This window comes from Mobula birostris, chromosome 14 (assembly GCF_030028105.1).
Source record: "Mobula birostris isolate sMobBir1 chromosome 14, sMobBir1.hap1, whole genome shotgun sequence".
Taxonomy (NCBI): Eukaryota; Metazoa; Chordata; class Chondrichthyes; order Myliobatiformes; family Myliobatidae; genus Mobula; species Mobula birostris.
Window position 1 is genome coordinate 98,480,959 of NC_092383.1, and position 24,617 is coordinate 98,505,575.

General features: G+C 45.2%; 1 protein-coding gene across 1 annotated transcript in view; it reads left to right on the forward strand.

Annotated features, from left to right (window-relative positions):
* Window positions 1-17,806, forward strand: part of LOC140209422 (uncharacterized) — a 31,799-nt gene extending 13,993 nt beyond the window's left edge. Inside the window, exons 3-7 of the mRNA XM_072277668.1 lie at window positions 3,046-3,142; window positions 5,433-5,506; window positions 11,156-11,293; window positions 13,665-13,767; window positions 17,389-17,806. Coding sequence (XP_072133769.1) covers window positions 3,046-3,142; window positions 5,433-5,506; window positions 11,156-11,293; window positions 13,665-13,767; window positions 17,389-17,410 — 434 coding nt within the window. The 3' untranslated portion in view covers window positions 17,411-17,806. The remainder of the gene's footprint in view (window positions 1-3,045; window positions 3,143-5,432; window positions 5,507-11,155; window positions 11,294-13,664; window positions 13,768-17,388) is intronic.
* Window positions 17,807-24,617: the final 6,811 nt, after the last annotated feature.

Consider the following 24,617-nt stretch of genomic DNA (forward strand, 5'->3'; position numbering starts at 1 on the left):
GTCTCAGAATGGAGGGACTTCCATTTAGAACAGAAATGAGGAGGAATTTCTTTAGCCAGAGGGTGGGGTAGCTGTGGAATTCATTGCCACAGATGGCTGTGGAGGCCAGGTCATTGGGTATATTTAAAGCGGAGGTTGGTAGGTTCTTGATTAGACAGGGTGTCCAAGCTAACGGGGAGAAGGCAGGAAATGTTTGAGTGGCAAATTAAATCAATCATGATGGAATGGTGGAGCAGACTCGATGGGCTGAATGGCCTGATTCTGCTCCTGTATCTCATGGTCTTACAGGTGGTGGTGCTGTCCAGCGCCACCTGCCCTTGTTCTTCTGAGAAGGACAAGAGGGGGAGTCTGCTGGGTTGGGCAGTGTCTGAGGAGGGAAAGGAACAGTGGTCGGCCTCGGTGGGAACTCTGCACCAGCACATTGCCTGTTGCTCCAGCAACTGCCCTCTTCTGGGATGTAAGGGGAAAGATTTAAAAAGGGCCTGGGGGGCACCATTTTCATGTAGAGGGTGGTGAGTGTGTGGAACAAGCTGCTAGAGGAAGTGGTTGAGTCAGGTACAATAGTCTCATTTAAGAAAAAGTTGGATAGGTACGTGGAGGGGCCGGACTTAGAGGGACATAAGACAATAAGATCAGTTCCTGCGGATTGGAGGGTGGCTAATGTTGCCCCACTTTTCAAGAAAGGAGGGAGAGAGAAAACAGGGAATTATAGACCGGTTAGCCTGACATCAGTGGTGGGAAAGATACTGGAGTCAATTATAAAAGATGAAATTACGACACATCTGGATAGCAGTAACAGGATCGGTCCGAGTCAGCATGGATTTCCGAAGGGGAAATCGTGCTTGACTAATCTTCTGGAATTTTTTGAGGATGTAACTATGAAAATGGACGAGGGAGAGCCAGTGGATGTAGTGTACCTGGACTTTCAGAAAGTCTTTGATAAAGTCCCACATAGGAGATTAGTGGGCAAAATTAGGGCACATGGTATTGGGGGCAGAGTACTGACATGGATTGAAAATTGGCTGGATGACAGGAAACAAAGAGTAGCGATTAACGGGTCCCTTTCGGAATGGCAGGCAATGACCAGTGGGGTACCGCAGGGTTCAGTGCTGGGACCGCAGCTGTTTACAATATACATTCATGATTTTGATGAAGGGATTAAAAGTAACATTAGCAAATTTACAGATGACACAAAGCTGGTTGACAGTGTGAAATGTGAGGAGGATGTTATGAGAATGCAGGGTGACTTGGACAGGCTGGGTGAGTGGGCGGATGTATGGCAGATGCAGTTTGATGTGGATAAATGTGAGGTTATCCACTTTGGTGGTAAGAACAGGATTTTTACCTAAATGGAGTCAAGTTAGGAAAAGGGGAAGCACAACGAGATCTAGGTGTTCTTGTACATCAGTCACTGAAAGCAAGCATGCAGGTACAGCAGGCAGTGAAAAAAGCTAATGGCACGCTGGCCTTCATAACAAGGGGAATTGAGTATAGGAGCAAAGAGGTCCTTCTGCAGCTGTACATGGCCCTGGTAAGACCACACCTGGAGTATTGTGTGCAGTTTTGGTCTCCAAATTTGAGGAAGGACATTCTTGCTATGGAGGGAGTGCAGCGTAGATTCACAAGGTTAATTCCCAGGATAGCAGGACTGTCATATGTTGAAAGATTGGAGCGACTGGGCTTGTATACACTGTAACTTAGAAGGAAGAGAGGGGATCTGATTGAAACATATAAGATTATAAAGGGATTGGACACGCTGGAGGCAGGACGCATGTTCCCGCTGATGGGTGAGTCCAGAACCAGAGGCATAGACATAGACATAGACATACTTTATTGATCCCGAGGGAAATTGAGTTTCGTTACAGCTGTACCAACCAAGAACAGAGCATAAATATAGAAATACAAAACCACAAACAATCAAACAACAATATGCAAACTATGCCAGATGGAAAATAAGTCCAGGACCAGCCCATCGGCTCAGGGTGTCTGACCCTCCACGGGAGGAGCTGCAGAGTTCGATGGCCACAGGGAGGAACAACTTCCCATGACGCCCTGTGTTGTATCTCGGTGGAATATGGTCGGAGTCCAACAGCAAAAAGTTCAATATCCGGTCTACAAACACGTTCCTCGATTGTAATATGACCAGGATTACACCATCCGGTGTTAACCAGAACAGCAAGCCCCCAACTCCTTTATGCTTACCACTCCCAGTGCACTTCTGGTCAGGCCGAATGGTCTGGAAGCCCTCCATGGAAAAGTTTTGGATGAGTATGTCCACGTGCAGTCCAAGTGGAGAACTCCTCTTCTCTATAAGTCTCTGTTGTCTCGACCTGGTCCTCTTTCCTCGCCTTTTTGATTCCCCTCTGCATCCTTTGTGTGTTTTCCTCCAGATTTCCGCCGCTCTGTTCGCTAAACTGGCCGGCAGAAGCACAATCAGCTGGTCCCTGGAATAAACAATGAGACCATACTGCTGCCTCGCCACAGTCTAAGAATAAGGGGTAGGCCAGTTTGAACGGAGTTGAGGAAAAACTTTTTCACCGATACCGGATACCAATTGCGGATGATCAGTCATGATCACAGTGAATGGCGGTGCTGGCTCGAAGGGCCGAATGGCCTACTCCTGCACCTATTGTCTATTGTCTATTGTCTATTGATCTGGGTGGTGGGGATCTCTGATGGTGGAAGCTGCTTTGCTACAACAGTGTTTCATGTAGATGTACTTAGTAGTTAGGAGGGATATACCTATGATTTATTGGGCCAAATCCACTACCTTTTGTAGGATCTTCCATTGGTGTTTCCATACTAGGCTGTGTCACAACCAGTCAATATACTCTCCACTACACATCTATAGAAGTTAGTAAAATATTCATATTTGTTTTGAGATCCTAGTTTAATTTTTAGAGATTACATTTAAATTCCAAGTTAATGGTCCAAACCCTGGAGGAGTGTTGCAAGCTAAAGGATTTGAATCCTCCTGAAATTGCATTTAATGTATGGCATCTGAGTTTATAAAGTTGACGGTGAAGGTGTTTGTGTTTTGTGCAGCCGACGGCTGTGGTACTCCACCAGCCCTGGAGAATGGGGCCTACAGTGTATCGAGCTACAAAATTGGGAGCTGGACGTACTACACCTGTAATGAAGGGTAAGCACTGACTCTCCATTAGACCATATGACAACAGACGGCTGTTGAGATCAAGATATTCGGTATCTTTAAAGCTGTTCTTTTTTAGTAGGGGCATCAAAGGTTATGGAGAGAAGGCAGGAAATGGGGTCAAGAGGGATATTAAATCAGCCATGATGATGGAAGAGCAGACTTGATGGGCTGAATGGCCTAATTATGCTCCTATGTTTTATGGTCTTATGTTCTAAGTGTCTCCACCCATGTCAGCCGAGACCTGCATCAGTCTCTCCAATATCCAATGTTTAGCCAGCTTATCGTCACCCTGCAGGAGGGCTGTGGAGGGAGGTAACTGGTGAGAAACCCAGCCCCATCTATCTCTGCTGGCTGGCTGACTTCCTGTAAGCAGCTACCAACCAGATGATTTTATCTCCCTCTCCCCACCTCCCTTACCGGAGGTCTCCCCTCAGCTCAGAGTCACCAGCTCACTGCCTGTGGTGGTTTACAGGGATGGGGGCTGTGTCAGACCCCAGGAGTAAAACCAAGGAAAAGGCAGGTCCCCCTCTCCCCCACCCCCACCGTGGATCTCTGCAGACTGTGTGTTGTCAGGGGGAGGCAGGATTTTCATTGTTTAACACTAGACATTATGAGTGACTACTGAGTGTGAACAATGGGCTAACTGCATGGAGTGACCATTGCTAAGAGAACTGGAAGTGACTACTGGGGGGTGAACACCAAGTGTGATCACTGGGAGTGAACACTGGGGGATGACCACCAACGGTGTAATTGTAGTTAATTCCAGGTGGAGCCACTCCAAGCCATCACTCCCTGGTGGAATACTAGAGTACAGGAACAAGCCCTTTGGCCCATCATGGCTGTGCTGACCCAGATGCCAATTTAAACTAATCCCACCTACCTACACATGGTCTGTGTGTCTCCATTCCCTGCCTGAGCAATCTTGGGTTATTTTCTGAGCAGCATTGGAGGCTGAGGAATGGCCTGATAGAGGTTTATAAGATTATGCGAGGCATTGATTGGGTAGATGGAGTGTTTTTGGCCGGGTAGTGTCTTGATATTGGCTGGGGTCACCCGTCTTGTGAAGACACTGTCTAGAAGGAGGCAATGGCAACCATCTCTGTCGAACAACTTGTCAAGAACAATCATGGATGTGAGACCATGTTTGCCCACGTCATACGACATGGTGTATAATGATTATGAGAAAATCATGTAGTAGAAGGCATGGGTGCAGGTGAGAGCAGAGAAGTTTAAAGGAGATGTACGGGTAAGTCTTTTAGAAAGAGACTGTTATGTGACTGGAACACGCTGCTAGTCGAGGAGCTGGAAGCAGATACGATAGCCATGTTTATGGAAGACAGGATCCATCACTAAAGACACCCCACCCCTCCCTACCACCCAGGACATGGCCTCTTCTCACTGCTACCATCAGGGAGGAGGTTCAGGAGCCTGAAGATCCACTCTCAGTAATTCAGGGACAGTTTCTTCTCCTTCCACCATCAGATTTCTGAATGGACATTGAACCCATGAACACCACCTCACTGCTTTTTTTCCACTACTTATTTATACACACTTAAAAATATACTAAATACACTTACTGGAATTCAGTTATTTATTATTATGTATTGCAATGTACTGCTGCTACATAACAACAAATTTCACAGCATATGGCCAGTGATATTAAAGCTGATCCTGATTCTAAGTGGAGTTAGAGGGAATTATTAGACTGGGATCATAATCAGCACAGAAGCGATGGGCTGAATGGCCTGTTCTTGTACTGGCCTAGTTCCACACATGTCTGCAAAGCTGGCTCTACACACTGCTTTGGAGTTTAGAATTTTGCTTCCTAATCTCCATTGGGAAAAATACCACCCAGTTGTAAGGAATGGGAAACCCATTGCAACTCAATTAGTTTTGGTTTGTATGGGTGACACTGTGTGTGCATCAAAATAGTTTCTTGATTAGCCAGGGCATCAGAGGGTATGGGGAGAAGGCAGGGGAGTTGGGGTGACTGGAAGAATTGGACCAGCCATGATTAAATGGCAGAGCAGACTGGATGGGCCGAATGGCCTACTTCTGCTCCTATATCTTATGGTCCAATGTTGTTCTGCTGTGCACTTGTGTAAGCTATGCTGGCTCCAGAATATGTGGCAACATTTGCTGGCCACCCCCAGCACAGCCTTACATTTTGTTTGTTGTTAATGCCAATGATAGCTTTTACTGTATGGTTCGATGTACGCGTGATAGATAAATCTGACTCCTGAATCTTGCCCAGTTCATCTGAAGCTTTTTCTTTCAGCTATATTCTGTATGGGAGAAACAGGAAACTGTGCACTCAAAATGGATGGACCAGAGGTGATATGTCTTGTCAGAGTAAGTGACGAATAGATCTTCTTCTCACTTGGTTACTATGTTTTAAACCATTTCACTATGAAACAATTGTAGAGAAAATTAGATGTTGGCCTGTTAGGATAGCGGGGAGCAGAGATCCCTTCACTCAGGCGCTTGTCAGTCCGTAATGAGCAAAGTTCAAAGTAAACCTATTATCAAAGTACATAAATGTCACCATATACAACCCTGAGTTCATTTTCTTGTGGGCATTCACAGTAAATATGAGAAGCACAACAGAATCAATGAAAGACTGCACCCAACAGGATGGACAAACAACCAATGTGCAAGAAGCAACAAAGGTGGAAAAACAAAAAAGAAATGGGAAAAAGAGAAATAATAATACTAATCATAACAAATAAGCAACAAGTATCGAGAACATGAGATGACGAGTCCTCGAAAGTGAGTCCATAGGTTGTGGGAACCTCTCAGAGATGGGCGTGAGTTATCTCCTCTGGTCCAAGAGCCTGATGATTGAGGGGTAGTAACTGTTCCTGAACCTGGTGGTGAGGTCCTGAGGCTCCTGTACCTTCTTCCTGATGGCAGCAGTGAAATGAAAGCATGTCCTGGGTAGTGGGGGTCCCTGTTGTTGGATACTGCTCTCCGAGGCAGTGTCTCGGTTAATGATGGCAAGCATGCTGTGATCCTTCTTGAACTCCCTGTCAACCTGAGTGGTCACTTTAAGGGAGCTATAGGCTTTAGCTGTATTCCACTTGAAAAAATTACTTATAATTTAAGAAATAAATATGATACATTTTTGAATATTTGGCACCCTTATTTACAAAAGTTAGGATTGTATATATAGGTGCTGCGAGGATAAAGATGTTGGTCCTTTGGGGAAAGAAACAAATACATATATTAAATTTATTTTGAATCCCGTGGAGCAGGTGGAGACCTTCCAATATCCAGGCAGTCTTTCATTCTTTTTTTTCTGTTGTTTTTTCTTTTTCCTTCTTTTCTTTTAGGTAGGGGTATGTATCGGGGGAAGGGTTAAAGGGAGGGAGGGTAGATATTATTACTCCATGTAATCAAGTTTGAAAATTGAATAAAAAAGTTATAAAGAAAGGGAGCTATAGGCTTTGACGCTGACATCCCTCTGAATGTTAACACTGTTGAGGATGCTGCTATTAACTGTGTACTGTCCCTTTATGTTAACTGCAACACCACGCTGCATAACAAGAGTTAATATTGTTATAAAAATAGAGAGGCAGCTGATAGAAATGTGTCATGTCCAAGGCTCAGTCGTTATCAGTGCTAAACTGAACTGACTTGGTGGCTGTCACTCCTGGACTGTTCAGAGGACTCGGAAGTTTAATGTCTAATATTCAGTGTGTTATTTGCTCGCTTTGTGCTGCTTGTGCTATTCGTTCACCTTTTGTGCATTGGGTGTCTGATGTTTACGTTAAACGGGTTCCATGGTCAGTGTTCCCTCTAATTTGGAATGACCAGAGTGCACAAACATATTGTGCTGTGCATTTTTTTGCCCAGTAACAACATGTGCGCAGTGAATAATTTCTTCAATAAAAACAAGTATAGATAAACCAGTTCTAAAATCTGCAGACAAATCATCAGAAACTCCAGGTTGTCAGCTCCATCTGCATCTGATACTGGAAAAGGAAATGTGATTGTGTAGGATCAACATGCCATCGCGGTAGAGGGTGACAAACCCTTTGTGCGCAGTTTAAATTCCTTTGTGCCCTGTAGCAGAAGGTGTGTGGGTGCGTACAGGCGCACTCTTCAGAGGGAACATTGTGCTTGGTATTTCTGTGTTTTGTGACTGCCTGCGGGAGGGTCAATCTCAGGGTTGTGTTCTGTATACACATTTTGAAGCTTTGAGGTAGTGGGTGAGACATTGAACATTAAGAGAGTCCTGCCAAGTTGCATCTCTATCTGGTATGTAGCAGCCGAGCATCGGACTGGAAGTCCATACAAAGGACTGTGAGAATGGCTGAGAGGATCACAGGGTTCCCCCTACCATCTGTCGGCATTTATCAGGAGCGCTGAGCATGCAGGGCCCTTAGTATTATCAAGGATCCCAGACATCCATCCAGCATCCCTTTTTGACTTTCCACATCAGGGAGGAGTACTGCATAAAAACAAGAACGGTTGGGAAACAGGATGGGAAACAGTTTCTCCCCCAGGCCACTGGGCTTCTGAACTCCCTATCACATCGCATTCAAACTGTGACTGGTTAATCTGTTCCGTACCTTACAATATTTAATTTATATTTTAGTTTGTTTACTTATGCAGGATTCATCCATAGATTTTATCCGTACTTTCATAAGTTATTGTGTGTACCGTACTGTGCTTTACAACCTGGTTCGGAGAAATGTTGTCTCGTTTGACAGAATACATGTATGTAGTTAAATGGCAGTAAACGTGACCTGACTTGACTTACTGAGCATTTTGACATTGTCAAGGAGATACTTTGATGACCGAAACAGTTTTCCTGTGCTCCAAGTCCCTTTCAGAGTTTAACATCTAATCCCTGGGGCACTAACTGCATAGAGACCAATGGGAGCTCCCACCAAAGACCCAGCAATTGAAGTGTGGAGTGCAGGAGGGGTCCCTGCAGGGTAGCATCTCCCCCACATAGAAAACCTACAGCACGGTCAGTCCAAGGATTGTGCTGGGAGCAGCACACAAGTGTCACCATGGTTCCAGCGCCCACAGCTCACTAACGCTGACCCGTATGTTGTTGGAGTTTGGGAGGAAACCAGAGCACTGGGGGAAATGCACGCTGTTGAGGGGCGAATGTACAAACTTCTTATAGACAGCGGCAGAATTGAACCCCATTCACCGGCGCTGGAAAGCACTATGCTAACTGCTATGCTACCGTGCTGCCAGGGCGTGCTGTGTTTTTTAGCCCAGTGACAACAACGTGTGCGCAGTGAATAATTTCTTCAATAAAAACCAGTTCTAAAATCTGCAGACAATTCATCAGAAACTCCACGCTGTCAGCTCCATCTGCATCTGATACTGGAAAAGGAAATGTGATTGTGTAGGATCAACATGCCATCGCGGTAGAGGGTGACAAACCCTTTGTGCGCAGTTTAAATTCCTTTGTGCCCTGTAGCAGAAGGTGTGTGGGTGCGTACAGGCGCACTCTTCAGAGGGAACATTGTGCTTGGTATTTCTGTGTTTTGTGACTGCCTGCGGGAGGGTCAATCTCAGGGTTGTGTTCTGTATACACACTTTGAAACTTTGAGGTAGTGGGTGAGACATTGGACATTAAGAGAGTCCTGCCAAGTTGCATCTCTATCTGGTATGTAGCAGCCGAGCATCGGACTGGAAGTCCATACAAAGGACTGTGAGAATGGCTGAGAGGATCACAGGGGTCCCCCTACCATCTGTCGGCATTTATCAGGAGCGCTGAGCATGCAGGGCCCTTAGTATTATCAAGGATCCCAGACATTCATCCAGCATCCCTTTTTGACTTTCCACATCAGGGAGGAGTACTGCATAAAAACAAGAACGGTTGGGAAACAGTTTCTCCCCCAGGCCACTGGGCTTCTGAACTCCCTATCACATCGCATTCAAACTGTGACTGGTTAATCTGTTCCGTACCTTACAATATTTAATTTATATTTTAGTTTGTTTACTTATGCAGGATTCATCTGTAGATTTTATCCATACTTTCATAAGTTATTGTGTGTACTGTACTGTGGTTTACACCCTGGTTCGGAGAAATGTTGTCTCGTTTGACAGAATACATGTATGTAGTTAAATGGCAATAAACATGACCTGACTTGACTTACTGAGCCTTTTGACATTGTCAAGGAGATACGTTGATGACTGAAACAGTTTTCCTGTGCTCCAAATCCCTTTCAGAGTTTAACATCTAATCCCTGGGGCACTAACTGCATAGAGACCAATGGGAGCTCCCACCAAAGACCCAGCAAATGAAGTGTGGAGTGCAGGAGGGGTCCCTACAGGGTAGCATCTCCCCCACATAGAAAACCTACAGCACAGTCAGAACCAGCTCACTCCTCACAGGAGCATCCACCTCATGATCACCGCTGGTATCCACTGTATCTGACTGACCACTGTCTGTGACCGCTGGGAGTGACCGGCTGGAATAAACTCTCCAAGTGACCATCATAAATCTGTTTGTTCTCAGTCAGGACGGGCGCTTGTCTCACCTTCCCGGAAAGGGAAGAAGAGTAGTGAAGTAGTGTTGATGGGTTCAGTGACCATTCAGGAATCTGATGGTGGAGGGGAGGAAGCTGTTCCTGAATCATTGCAGGCAACACACACAAAATGCTGGAGGAACTCAGCAGTTCAGGCAGCATCTATGGAAAGGAACAAACAGTTGACGTTTCAGGCCAAGACTCTTCTTCAGACCTGAGAAAAAAAGGATGAGAAGTCAGAGTAAGAAGGTGGGGTTGGGGGTGTGGAGGGAAATGAGAAAGAAGTACAAGGCGGTAGGTGATTGGTGAAACCGGGAGAGGGGGAGGGGTGAAGTACAGAGCTGGGAAGTTGATTGGTGAAAGAGATGAAGGACTGGCGGAGGGCGAATCTGATAGGAGAGAGTAGAAGACAATGGAAGAAAGGGGAGGAGGAGGAGACCCAGAGGGAGGTGATGGGCAGGTAAGGATAGAAGAGAGAGGGAAAGAGAAATGGTGAATGGTGAAGGGGGTGGAGCAATTACTAGAAGTTTGGGGCCCGAGTGGAGAAAAGAAGAAGACGGGAGAGGGTAGGAAATTTTTTTACGGGAAGAAGAAATCAATTTTCATGTCATCAGTTTGGAAGCTACCCAGATAGAATTTAAGTTATTGCTCCTCCAACCTGAGTGTGGCCTCATTGTGGTGGTAGAGGAGGCCATGGACTGACATGTTGGAATGGGAACCAGAAGTAGAATTGAAATGGATGGCCACAAGGAGATCCCACTTTTCCTGGTGGATGGAGTGTAGGTGTTCAGCGAAGCAGTCTTCCAATCTACGTCGGGTCTCACTGATATACAGGAGGCCACACCAGAAGCACTGGATACCGTAGATGACCCCAACAGACTCGCAGGTGATGTGTTGCCTCACCTGGAAGGAGTGTTTGAGGCCCTGAATGGTAGTGAGGGAGGAGGTGTAGGAGCAGGTGTGGCACTTGTTCTGCTTGCAAGGGTAAGTGCCAGAAGGGAGATCAGTGGGTGAGATAAATGGATAAGGGAGTCCTGTAGGGAGCAATCCCTGCAGAAATTGGAAAGTCGGGAGGGCTGAGGGGTGGGGGAGGGAAAGAGGTGCTTGGTGGTGGGATCCTGTCAGAGATGGCAGCAGTTATGGAGAATTATGTGCAGGGCATGAAGGCTAATGGGGTGGTAGGTGAGAACAAGAGGAACCCTGTCCCTGGTATTGCAAGGGGAGGATAGGGTTAAGGCTGACATGTGTGAAATGGAAGAGATGTGGGTGAGGGTTGCGTTGATGGTGGAGTGTGTGTCTTCAGGCTCTTGTAGCCTCACCTTAATGGCAGCAATGAGAAGAGGGCATGTCCTGGTGATGGGGGCCCTTATTGATGGATGCTGCCTTTTGAAGATGCCCTTGATGCTGGATGGACTAGTGCCTCCGGGAAGGGACTGCAAAGGAGGGGAGGGTGAGAGAAACAGGGCAGTTATTTCTTCCTGTTTCTTTTTGTCTTATGTTTCAGGCCCTGTTACCGTATACAGAGGAGCAGAAAACATGGAGCCTTTGAGTGTCCCAGATCCATCAAATAGTTTGGACGAGAAATGGGATCCTTCCTCAATTCAGAAGCATGAAATGAAAGGAACATCAGGACGGGCTACTGGTAACTAGATATCTATGTACCTGTACCTGTAAATTAGTTGCTCTTCATCCCGTCTTGGCCAGTATATCAAAGTTTATCTTTGTTTGTACATGGAAACATACAGCGAAATGCATTGTTTGTGTCAGCAAATAACAACATCCGAGGATTGTGCTGGGCGCAGCACACAAGTGTCACCATGCTTCCAGCGCCCACCACTCACTAACGCTGACCTGTATGTTGTTAGCGTGTGGGAGGAAACCAGAGCACTGGGGGAAATGCACGCTGTTGTGGGGCGAATGTACAAACTTCTCTCAAGGACTCTCAAGTTCCTTCGCACCTCTGATTTTTAATTTTCTTCCCACTTTGAAAATAATCGGCACCTTTATTCCTTCTCCCAAAGTGCATGGCCTTACACTGTATTCCATCTGGCACTTTGTCGATTCTCCCAATCTGTCTTGGTCCTTCTGCAGGTGCCCTGATTCCTCAACACTACTTGCCCCTCCACCTATCTTCATATCATCTGCAAACTTGGTCACAAAGCCATTAATTTCATCATCCAAATCATTCACATGTAATGTGAAAAGGAGTGGGCCAAACACTTACCCCTGTGAAACACCACTAGTCACTGGCAACCAACCAGAAAAGACCTCCTTTATTCCCACACTTGGTTCCCTGCCTGCCAGCAGCCTTCTATCCATGCTTGTACCTTTCTTGTAATACCATGAACTCTTATCTTGTTAAGCAGTCTCACGTGCAGCACCTTGTCAAAGACCTGAAAATCCAAGTAAACAACATCTTACTCTCCTTCGTCTACCCTCCCTGTCATTTCCTCAGAGAATTCCAGCAGATTTATAAGGCAAGATTTCCCTGTAAGAAAACCATACTGACTCTGGCTTAATTTATCATGTACTTCCAAGTATCCCGAAACCTCATCCCTAATAACTGACTTCAACATCTTCCCACCAATGAAGTCAGGCTAATGGTCTATAACATCCTGTCTTCTGCCTCCCTCCCTTGTAATTGTGCCTGATCTACAACCTTCTTTGACAGCTTGTTCCACATACCCAACACCTTCATATAAAAAGCTTGCCCCTCAGGCCCACTATAAATCTTTGGCCTCTCACCTTAAAATGTGCCTTCAAGTTTTTCTTCCCATCTCCCTGCTCATGACCCTGCCGCCATTTCCTGTGGCGCCTTTGCTCTGGCTGCCCCTAGTTCGCCCTTTCAGGTTTGCTGGAGCTATACCCTGACTTCTCCCTATCACATCCGCCTGAGCTCCATCCTACTGCGTGTGTGCCCAGTTTGAACACTTACGTCTTCAGAGTCACGTTTAATATCACCGGCATTGGTTGAGAAACTTGTTAACTTATCGGCAGCAGTACAATGCAATACATGATAATGTAGAAAAAAATAATTAAATCAATTTCATTACATATATACTAAATTAAAAGTAGTGCAAAAACAGAAATAATTAAAAAGTGAGGTTTTGGTCATGGGTGCAAAATCCATTTAGGAATTGGATGGCAGAGGGGAAGAAGCTGTTCCTGAATCACTAAGTGTGTGCCTTCAGGCTTCTGTATCTCCTACCTGACGGTAACAATGAGAAGGGGGCATGTCCTGGATGGTGTGGGACCTTAATGATGGACGCTGCCTTTCTGAGACACCGCTCCTTGAAGCTGTCTTGGATACAATGGAGGCTAATTCCCATGATGGAATGACTAATTTTACAATTTTCTGTAGCTTCTTTCAATCCTGTGCAGTAGGACCCCTGTAGAGACAGTGATACCGTCTGTCAGATTGCTCTCCAAGGTACATGTGCAGAAGTTTTAGTTGACAAACCAAATCTTCCCAAACTTCTAATGGAATATAGCTGCTGTCTTGCCTTCTTTATAGCTGCATCAATATGTTGGGACCAGGTCAGGTCCTCAAAGATCTTGACACCCAGGAACTTGAAATTGCTCATTCTGTCCATTTCTGATCCCTCTATGAGGATTGGTGAGTGAGAAGGTGTAAACTACTTAGAGAACTTAATGCTTTATTGTCCAGTGAGGAACAGGGGCTCATGTGGTGACCACACTGTGTGCCAACTAATGCAGTTTTGTTAACCTCATTGAAAGCTGTGCGAAGTTAGGTAGTGTCAGGTGTGCAGGTAGAGGTGATGTAAAACTCTGATTTAATCTCGTTGAGTTGGGGGGGGTCTCGAAAGGACAAATGCTGCTGCTCTCTTTCATGTTCCTACAATGGATGGGGGGGAGCGGATTGGTCCCTTGCGGTTAGGTTGGTTTTGAGCGCTGCTGCAGGGAAGTGCCGGAATAGCTGCCACCATTCCCTAGCCATCGTGCGCTGAAGGTTCTGTTCCTGTACTATGTTTTATACTCAGACGTTGTTTCAGTTTCAGTTACTTCCATCGGAATCATGGTGGCTGGCATCATCATCGCTGCCGTCACCACCACTGTCGCCATCAGCTTAGCCGTTAATCGATGTATGAAGCAGGGGTAAGAGCAAACCTACGTATCTCAGTGTCTTCTTCGTAAGCATCTCACACCATGCTACCAGTACTTGCTTGGTAATGGTTGGGAATGTGTTGGAATGAGAAGAGAAGGAATTGCTTCCGACAGTGGGTGGCGAATCTGTGGAATTAGAAACATAGAAAATAGGTGCAGGAGTAGGCCATTCAGCCCTTCGAGCCTGCACCGCCATTCAGTACGATCATGGCTGACCATCCAACTCAGACCCCTATACCTGTCTTCTCTCCATACCCCCTGATCCCTTTAGCCACAAGGGCCATATCTAACTCCCTCTTAAATATAGCCAATGAATTGGCCTCAACTGTTTCCTGTGGCAGAGAATTCCACAGATTCACCACTCTCTGTGTGAAGAAGTTTTTCATAATCTCGGTCCTAAAAGGCTTCCCCTTTATCCTCAACTGTGACCCCTTGTTCTGGACTTCCCCAACATTGGAAACAATCTTCCTGCATCTTGCCTGTCCAATCCCTTTCGAATTTTATATGTTTCAATCAGATCCCCCCTCAATCTTCTGAATTCCAACGAGTATAAGCCTTCATTGCCACGGACAGCTGTGGAGGCCAAGACATTGGGTTGATAGGTTCTTGATTAGTCAGGGCAGCAAAGGTAACGTGGGAAAGGCAGGAGAATGGAATTGAGAGGGATAATGAATCAGCCATGATGGAATGGCGGCGCAGGCTCAATGGGACAAGCTGTCCTATATCTCCCATATCTATTGGTCTACTGGAAAGATCTGTCAGCACTACTTCTCAGAGAACAGGAGGATTATCCTCAGTGCTCTGGACAATGTTCATTCTGCAGAGACAGTAAACATTGTCATTTGCCTGTGACCAATCAGTAGTTTATGGGAGCTTTCTGTGCATCAGTTGACTGTTGTGCTTCTGGTGTTTTAACGGTGAAGCATTACATTGGCTGTGAAGAGCCCCTGGGCATAACAGGAGCAGGGATGTAACTACAATTTGGTGCAGGCATTAAGGTATTCACATTCCTGATGAGATACTTGTGGGATTTACATCTGCAACACAATCACTGGGCTGCTCCACAGTTGGGCACCGTGTTCCTCTAACCAGAGATCCCCAGCCTGGGCTTGACGGACACCCTCGGCTAACGGTAGGAACCCATGGCATGAAGTTTGTGAACCTTTCCTAAACGGTCCTATGGTAAAATATAATGACTCATGTACAGGTGTATACATATACAGTGATGTTGGAAGCTGCTAACACTGACTTACAGACTGCCCGTTATGCTACTGGTGTTCAGAGCAGTAATGAAGGTCCTCCATCTCTGGTGGTGTTCAGGGCTTCCTTCATCGTGTTGGTGGCTCAGTTTTCGAGTGTCAGAGGGCAGAAGTGTGTGAAGTTGCCATTACTATAGATAATGTTTTTGGGAAACTGAAATGTCTGAAGGTAGGTAAGCCACCTGGACCAGATGATGTACACCCCAGGGTTCTGAAGGAGGTGGCTGAAGAGATTGTGGAGGCGTTAATAATGATCTTTCAAGAGTCAGAACAATTGATTCTGGCATGGTTCTGGAGGAATGGAAGATTGCAAATGTCACTCCATTCTTTCAGAAGGGAGGGAGGCAGAAGAAAGGAAATCATCAGGCAGTTAGTTTGATCTCAGTGGTTGGGAAGATGTTGGAGTCGATTGTTAATGATGTGTTTCTGGGGTAATTGGAGGCACATGATAAAATAGGCCATAGTTAACATGGTTTCCTCAAGGGAAAATCTTCCCTGACATACCTGCAGGAATTTTTTGAAGAAATAACAAACAGGATAGACAAAAGAGGATCGTTGGATGTTGTGGTCCTGAATTTTCAGAAGGCCTTTGAAAAGGTGCCACACGTGAGGCTGCTAAACAAGTTAAGAGTCCATGGTATTACAGGAAAGATACTGGCATGGACAAAATAGTGGCTGGTTGGCAGGAGGCACAGAGTGAAGGGAAAAGGGAGCATTTTCTGGTTGGCTGCCGGTGACTAATACTGTCCCACAGGGGTCTGCATTGGGACCGTTTCCTTTTTACGTTAAATGTCAATGATTTTGATGATGGAATTGATGGCTATGTTGCAAAGTTCGCAGACAATATGAATATAGGTGGAGGGGCAGGTAGTTTTGAGGAAGTAGAGAGGCTACAGAGGGACTTAGTCAGATTAGGAGAGTGGGCAAAGAAGTGGCAGGTAGAATCCACTGTCAGGAAGTGCTTGGTCATGCACTTTGGTAGTAGAAATGAAAGGGTAGACTATTTTCTAAATGGAGTGAAATTTCAAAAATCTGAGGTGCAAAGAGACTTGAGAGTTCTTGTGCAGAATCCCCTAAAGGTTAATTTGCAGGTTGAGTCTGTGGTGAGGAAGGCAAATGCACTGTTAGCATCTATTTCAAGAGCAAGGATATAATGTTGAGGCTTTATAAAGCACTGGTGAGGCCTCACTTGGAGTATTGTGGGACTTCAGGGTTCAAAGAAGGTTCATGGAAATGATTGCAGGATTGAATGGCTTGTCGTGTGAAGAGTGTTTGATGGCTCTGAGCCATATTCACTGGAATTGAGAAGAATGAGGGGTGACCTCATTGAAAACTATCAAATGTAGAAAGGCAGTCCTGACGAAGGGTCTCGGCCCAAAACGTCGACTGTACCTCTTCCTAGAGATGCTGCCTGGCCTGCTGCGTTCACCAGCAACTTTGATGTGTGTTGCTTGAATTTCCAGCATCTGCAGAATTCCTCTTGTTTGCGTTTTTAAATGTAGAAAGTCCTTGATAGAGTGGATGTGGAGAGGATGTTTCCTATGATGGGTGAGTCTAAAGCCAGAGGACACAGCTCCAGAATAGTGGATCATTCTTTTTGGATGGAGATGAGGAGGAATTTGTTTAACCAGAGTGGCAAATCTGTAGAATTCTTTGCCACAGGTGACTATGGAAGCCAAGTTATTGGGTATATTTAAGGCAGAGATTGATAGAATCTTGATTGGTCAGGGCATGAGGGGATACGGGAGAGGTCAGGAGATTGGGGCTGAGAAGGAAAATGGATCAGCCATGATGAAATGGCAGAGCAGACTTGATGAGCCAAATGGCCTAATTCAGCTCCTATATCTTATAGTCTTATGGTTTACTGTGAGTCATGCAAGTCCCGGTGGAGACTCAGGAATACCGTTACACTCAGATGTAGAAGGATTCTTCATTGCTGTTTCCGTAACAGTTTTGTTTTACTAGACAGGGTTGTTACCCCTGAGCTGAACCCCTGAACTTGGAGGACTGGTGGACCACTCTTAGTCTGACCTCTACCCCTTGACCTGTTTGGCATGGGTGACCCTACCAAGAGCCAAAGCATAAAGCCCTGACTCCAGCCGACATAGCTCTCCGGGTCACTGAGGCACTCAAGCCTCCAAGCCGTGAGAAGGTTATGGTACTCTTGGAGGACTAACTGCCATGTTAGAGTGGAAGTACAGGACCTTTCTCCATTCCTGAATCCCTGGAATTGAACTGTCAGCATGATACTTTGCATTTCACAGTACCTTAGATAGCACAGCTGTTTTTACAAGTTTAAAAGTTCATCACATTCTACTTTGCCGCTAATTTTTTTGTTGTTTTTCTATTTTAGATCCTATAACATTCAAAAATGAATGAAGAAGCAGACACACAGAGATAGTTGAAGATACATTAGTGATGAACTCCCACCTGTGGGAACATTCCTGTCCTTGGCTCACCAGGTTCTGGGTGACAATGAAGAAAACCAGAGAACAAATCAGTTATTGCATCCTCCAGCAGTCAGTGTAAAAGAGTTTTACTTTGTTTACTAAAAATACATTGTGAATAGGAATATTTTAAGGAAATTTCAAACCTCTTGTGCCAATGGCATATTGAAATGGACATAATTTCCCTGTGCTTGTTATCATTCCAGAATTCCAGCCTTGATCACGTATTCAACTGTCTAACTCTGGACGCTAATATCAATGTTCACCATCAGCCTATGACCTTTGGCTGAATCGGTCTTTATCTTTTCTGCTCACTTACTTAATTTTTAAAACTCATAAATTTGTAAGAATAAAGTTTTATTCCCTATCTCATTTCTTTCAGTAGGTATTTGTGAATTCTAAGTTGGTCATAATGGCAGAGGAGGCGATGGGCCGAATAGCCTAAATTGCTCCTATGTCTTATGGAATTCTCCAAGGGCAAGTTTTTTTACTTGAGCAGCTGGAATGTGAGAGTTCACTGCACTTGCTGAGGAGGAGTAGAGTGAAGGTTCACCAGACTGGTTCCTGAGATACTGCATCTGTCCAGTGTGGGATTGATTGGCAGGAGAATGGAAGGGAATCTCATTGGAACATTAGATACTTGTTGATGTTTCTCTAGTTGAGGATTCTGAAACTAGAAGTCAAAGTCTCAAACTGAAGAATTGGCCATTCGGGCTGAGATGAGGAAAACATTCTTCTATTTTTACTTCAGGTTTCCAGCATCTTGCCTTTGAGACCCTTCTGCATGGTTGACCACTCCTTAACTTGGGGCGAGTCAGAATCCTGGGCTGATGATGGTGAGGTGTTCATTGACCGTATGGCAAAGAATATCAGTGGTAGGTGGAAATATTGTCCCCTACAGGAGGTGATATCTACCTGGTACTCATGTGGCGCAGAAGTTGTTTCCTGTTTGTCATCTGATGGCTGCTTATTCTCAAATATAGATTTATTTATCAAATGTTTTGCATACAGTTCTGGTTGTCCTTCTATAGGAAGGATGCTGAGGCTTTGGAAAGGGTGCAGAAGAGGTTTACCAGTATGCTGTCTGGTTTATGCTATCACGAGATACTGGATAAACTTGGGTTGTTTTCTCTGGAGTGGTAGAGGCTGAGAGGAGATCTGATAGAGGTTTACAAGATTATAAGAGACATAAATAGAGTAGGCAAAGATTATCTTTTTCCCAGTTTGAAGTGTCTAGTACCAGAATATAAGAACATTAGAAGTAGGAGCAGAAGTAGGCCACCTGGCCTGTCAAGTATGCGCTACCATTCAATAAGATCATGGCTGATCTGGCCATGGACTCATCTCCACCTACCTGCCTTTTCCCCATAGCCCTTAATATACATTGAGTGGGGTAAAGTTCAAAGGGGATGTGAGGGGTAGGTTTTTTGCTCAGACAATGGTGCCTGGAATGCCCTTCCAGGTGTGCTGGTAGAGGCAAATACATTAGAAGCTTTTAAGAGGCGTTTGAATAGGTACTTGGATGTAAGGAAGATGGAGGGATATGGACATGGTGTAGGTAGGAGGGATTAGTGTTTGGGTGTTTTTGATTTGCTTTTCAGCTGGTTCGGCACATCATTGTGGGCCGAAGGGCCTGTTCTGTGCTGTACTGTTCTATGTTCTATGCACATAGAAACATTTAGTACTGTGCCAAAGTCTTAGGCACATGTAAAAAAATTCTGCAAAGCGAAGATACTTTCAAAAATAATGAAATGAAAAGTTTTTAACAAATGAACAACATTACTATAAAGAGCGGCAAACAATAAAAAACTAAATCAAATCAATATTTGGTGTGACCAACCTTTGCCTTTAGAACTGCATCAATCCCCTTAGGTACACTGTCGTGCAGTTTTATAAGAACGTTGGCTGGTGGGTTGTTCCAAGCATCTTGGAAACTTGTCACAGTTTTTCTGCAGACTTTGGAAGTCTCACTTGCTTCTGTTTCTCCAGGTAATGCCAGCCTCTATGATGTCAAGATCAGCGTTTTGTGCCATTTGATCTAAAACCATATAATACAGGGTTTCACAACCTGGGGTCCATGGCATTAAAAGAAAGGTCGGGAACCTTGATATAAAAAATCTAGGGTAATTAAAAGAGTTTTGAACAGTGAAATGTGCAGTTTGTATTAACAACTAACACACCCAGTGAAGACTGGGAACAACCTGCAAGAGTTGCCGTACATTCCAGTGCTACACAGCATGCCCTCAGTGCTCAGCAAAACTGCAGAACATACCGAGCAACAAAACAACAACAGCAAAACAAGCCTTGTGCCTCCTTCCCACTCACCTGTACAAAATCCAATAACCCCAGTCTTGTTGTCCTCTTTGGCCCCTGCCCTCCAGCAGACTCGTGGATTTGCAGACATCACACCTTCAACTTCCACAGCGGACTCGCAGAGATTTGCAGACGTGGGGCTGTGGCCGTCAGGCCTCCATTTCTGTATTTCTGATCGACCTTCACTGTTGACCCAGCATTCACCGATGATGGAGAATTAAGACTCTGGGTGATGATCCAAAATCTTGGCCTCGAGCTCTGGACTCGCCAACAATGACAAGGAATGCTAGGCCTCGAACTCCACTCTCATGATTTGTGTACCTAGGGGATCACGACCCTCGTTTCTCCTGGCCACAAGGGATACTGATCCCAGAACACGCTGATGACTCCAGCAGTTGTCTGTCCTGGTCTGTGGGTTCAACACCAGACCATTTTGAATACAAAGGCTTAGAATCTAGCCTGTTCTATAATTCTCCTACATTTCTGTCATTAAACACTAACCTGCTCTCTAACTCCCCTCACCCCTCAAACCAGCTATGAACCTAAAAAAAAACAACTAAATCTGAGTTGTGACCTGAATGGGGACTGCAGCTCGACACCTTATTGAAGATGCTATTGGGTTAGGATTTGCCGCATCATTTACCCCTGACAGATGTCTGGATGTGAGAGGGATGTGAAGATGGGACAGGATAGTGAATCCTGAGGGAAAACAGCTGGCACAATCTTGTTACTTCTGCTCATCTTGTTGGTCACCGCAGGTCTTAAAATCCGTTGATCTCTGCCTTGTAAACAGATATTGACTGAGCCTCTCTGTGGGGAGAGGTTTGCAACGGATCAAAGCCAAGAGAAGAAATTTCTGCTCATCTTGGTCTTGAATGGCCGACCCCTTGAGGATGTGATCGCAGGTTTGAGACTGCCCGGCCTGGGGAAATATCCTGATACCGGGGAGCTGGAAAATATTCTGTAAAATTCATTTGAAAATGCTTGGAAAAAAATAATAATTTTAGGTTAAAAAAAATTCCTTAATGTTGGGGAAAAGCATGGGTTGCTCATTGTTACGATGGAAATATTAGCTCATTGGGAGATTTTAAAAAAATCCAAAATATGACACAAATATAAGTACATTGTTAAAAATATTACAAGCTTAATTAAGTGGTTGACTGTTTTAAACTTAATGATAATTTACTTATTAACTTCTGTGAACAGCACTATTCCACCTAATCTGTGCTGCTGCGCAGAAACTGAAATGCTCCCGCGCACATAGCCTTCGTTGCCGTGCAGATGGAATTTTCTTTTATGTGAACGTTTAAAATGCCATGCGGTTTTTCGGCCATGTAAAAATTTCCTGCTCAGAGCAACAGTTGGTCTGTGCAGTTGGTAAAAAGAAATTTAGAGGGAATGTTAATGGGCAGCTGGGTTGGAATGGACTATATGGGCTGAAGGGACTCTTTCTGTGCTGTTTGAGTCTGTGCATCTGTGAAGCCCTGGAACACCCCTACCTCAAATGGACACATGAAATCATTCTCCAAACAGTCCTTTAGCGGTTAGATAATATTGTCTGTCTGTGCCAAAGTTTCCCATCCAGCAGACAGGTCATTTGATTTCAGAGCACGGACTCAAAATACTAACCCCATAAAGAGCTGAGGAGATGAGATTAAATGTTACTTATCTTTCTATCTATCTATTTATTTAGAGATACAGCGTGGTAACCGTATGACCATAAGACACAGGAGCAGAATTAGGCTATTTGGCCCATCGAGTCTGCTCCACCATTTCATCATGGCTGATCCATTATTCCTCCCAGCCCCAATCTCCTGCCTTCTCCCTGTATCCCTTCATGTTTTGACTAATCAAGAATCTATCTACTTGTGCCTTAAATATACATAAAGATTTGGCCACAACAGCTGCTTGTGGCAATGAATTCCACAGATTCACCACTCTCTGGCTAAAGAAATTCCTCTGTTTTAAATGGACACCCTTCTAATCTGACGCTGTGTCCTCTGGTCCTAGACTCTCCTGCCATAGGAAACATCCTCTCCACATCCACTCTATCAAGGCCTTTCACCATTCGATGTTTCAAATAGGTCACCCCTCCTTCTTCTGAATGGTAACAGGTCCTTCCAGCCCAACGAACCCATGGTGCCCAATTACACCCGTGTAACCAATTAACCTACTAACCCGTACATCTCCGAACTGTGGGAGGAAACCAAAGCACCCAGAGGAAACCCCACATGGTCACGTGGAGAATGTACAAACTCCTTACAGACAGCAGTGGGAATTGGACCCGGGTCACTGGCATTGTAATAGTGTTACGCTAACCACTACGCTACCGTACCACCTCAAAAATATGTTTCGATTTCGAGAGCAAGTGAAGGTCCAATGGACCAAAGAGCTGAAAAAAAAGAGGATTTGTCATCAGTCTGATGGGACCAGAAAATCATATCCTGAACCTCCTGGCCATGTTCTGCAGTTCAGACCACACTGTGGGGCACAATAACAGACATAATGTTTCAGGTTGAATACTGGGGAAGGAAGCAAAAGAATTTTGTTAATCCTCAGGCTGGGGGGTGGGTGGAGGGGATTATCTCTGATGGGGTAAAACTGGGGTGACCATCATTGTTGGACAAAATTCATTTCAATTCAATTCAAGTTTAATAATCATTCAACCATACATGAATACTCATGAATACAGCCAAGCGAGACAGCATTACTCCAGGACAAAGATACAAAACACAATACCAACAGTAACACACAGCACAAAGCACACATAGCAAGCACATAAAGATATCAGTAAGATACTGCCACTCAATGAAAAGTCCTGAGCTGAGCCGCAGAATGCTGCAGTGGTCTGCAGTCCACCACAGTCCAGCGAGGGGATTGGCAAAGTGGGTTAAATCTTCTCATCAGAACTGATAGCCAACAGCATGTAGAAGTTGCAAAACAGAGCAGGAGGCACACCCAGCAGATTTATCTGGGGATGTCCTTCACTCCCAGAGGACGAAGAAAAGTACAGATAAAAAAACATCTGAAATGAGCCAACATCACAGTTAGACGACTGATATGGACAGAGATTACGTCACCTGAAGTTGTAGATTTCGAGTTCCAATATTCTTCCCCCGGATATACTTTATACTTTGTACTTTATTGTCGCCAAACAATTGATACTGGAAGGTATGATCATCACAGCAATATTTGATTCTGCACTTCCCGCTCCCTGGATTACAAGTTGATAGTAAATATTAAAAATTTAAATTATAAATTATAAATAGAAAATAGAAAAATGGGAAGTAAGGTAGTGCAAAAAAAACCGAGAGGCAGGTCTGGATATTTGGAGGGTACGGCCCAGATCCGAGTCAGGATCCACTCAACAGTCTTATCACAATTGGAAAGAAGCTGTTCCCAAATCTGGCCGTATGAGTCTTCAAGCTCCTGAACCTTCTCCCGGAGGGAAGAGGGACGAAAAGTGTGTTGGCTGGGTGGGTCGTGTCCTTGATTATCCTGGCAGCACTGCTCTGACAGCGTGTGGTGTAAAGTGAGTCCAAGGACGGAAAATTGGTTTGTGTGATGTGCTGCACCGTGTTCACGATCTTCTGCAGCTTCTTCCAGTCTTGGACAGGACAACTTCCATACCAGGTTGTGATGCACCCTGGAAGAATGCTTTCTACGGTGCATCTATAAAAATCAGTGAGGGTTTTAGGGGTCAGGCCAAATTTCTTTAGTTTTCTCAGGAAGTAAGGGCGCTGGTGGGCCTTCTTGGCAGTGGACTCTGCTTGGTTGGACCAAGTCAGGTATATACTTTAGTTCTCTAATCTCAGAGACCTGACCCCAGTGACTCCTTACCCACTGCAGGAAAGCTGCCTTGTCAGTCATCGCAGAATGCTGCAACTCCGACAAAGAGGGTTTTTAATGTCTGTGCTAAAAGGATTGACCAGGGCACTGACTGCATTTGGGGCCTGAGGTGCAAGGAGAGATTGTGTGGATGAGGACTTTACTCCCTGGAATGGATGAGATTGATGACAGACAGGGTGGAGGCACGTAGTCTTTTTCACAGGGAGGGGGTGCTGAAGATCAGAATCAGAATCAGCAGCAGAGTCGGGTTTAATATCACCGTCATATGTTGTAAAATTTGTCGTCTTTACAGTAGCAGTACGTTGCAACACATGAAGTGTATGGGGTGTCAGGGAGGGGTAGCACCTCTGGTGGGGGAACATGTCGCGTCCTTTTCAAGGCGGTTAGTCCGCCTTTGTCTCCACCTGGCACTCAGCTCTCACCTGTGGCTCCCCGTAGCTGTTTGCATGTGACAGTGGCCACACTCCAGGCAATGGCTAAACAAGCTGGCTAAACCAGGTAGGGTAGCCGACGGGTCTCAAACTCTCGGTGAGATAGGGAGTTGTCTATCCCAGCATGTGAAGACAGACTCCGGCGGACTGAGCGGACGAGACCAATGGAAGGCCCAACGGTCAAGAAGGCGGTCTCTGCAAGCGTCATGGAATGTGTGGGGCACGAGAAGACACAGAAGACGTCCTGGTCATCCACTGCACCTAGTCCCATCTCCAGCCGTCTAGACTCTGTCTTGCCACTGGATCCAGATGGGAATTAGGAAGAGAGAGTGAGGCTGATGCTGTGCAACTCTCCCTCACTTAAATCAAAATAAAAACAGTGGTGAGGTTGTTCCCGGGGTCAATATCCATTCAGAAATCGAATGTCAGTGGGAAAGACACTGTTCCTGAGTCACTGAGTGTGTGCCTTCAGGCTTCTGTACCTCCTTCCTGATGGTAGCGATGAGAAGAGGACATGTCCTGGGTGATGGGGGTCCTTAATG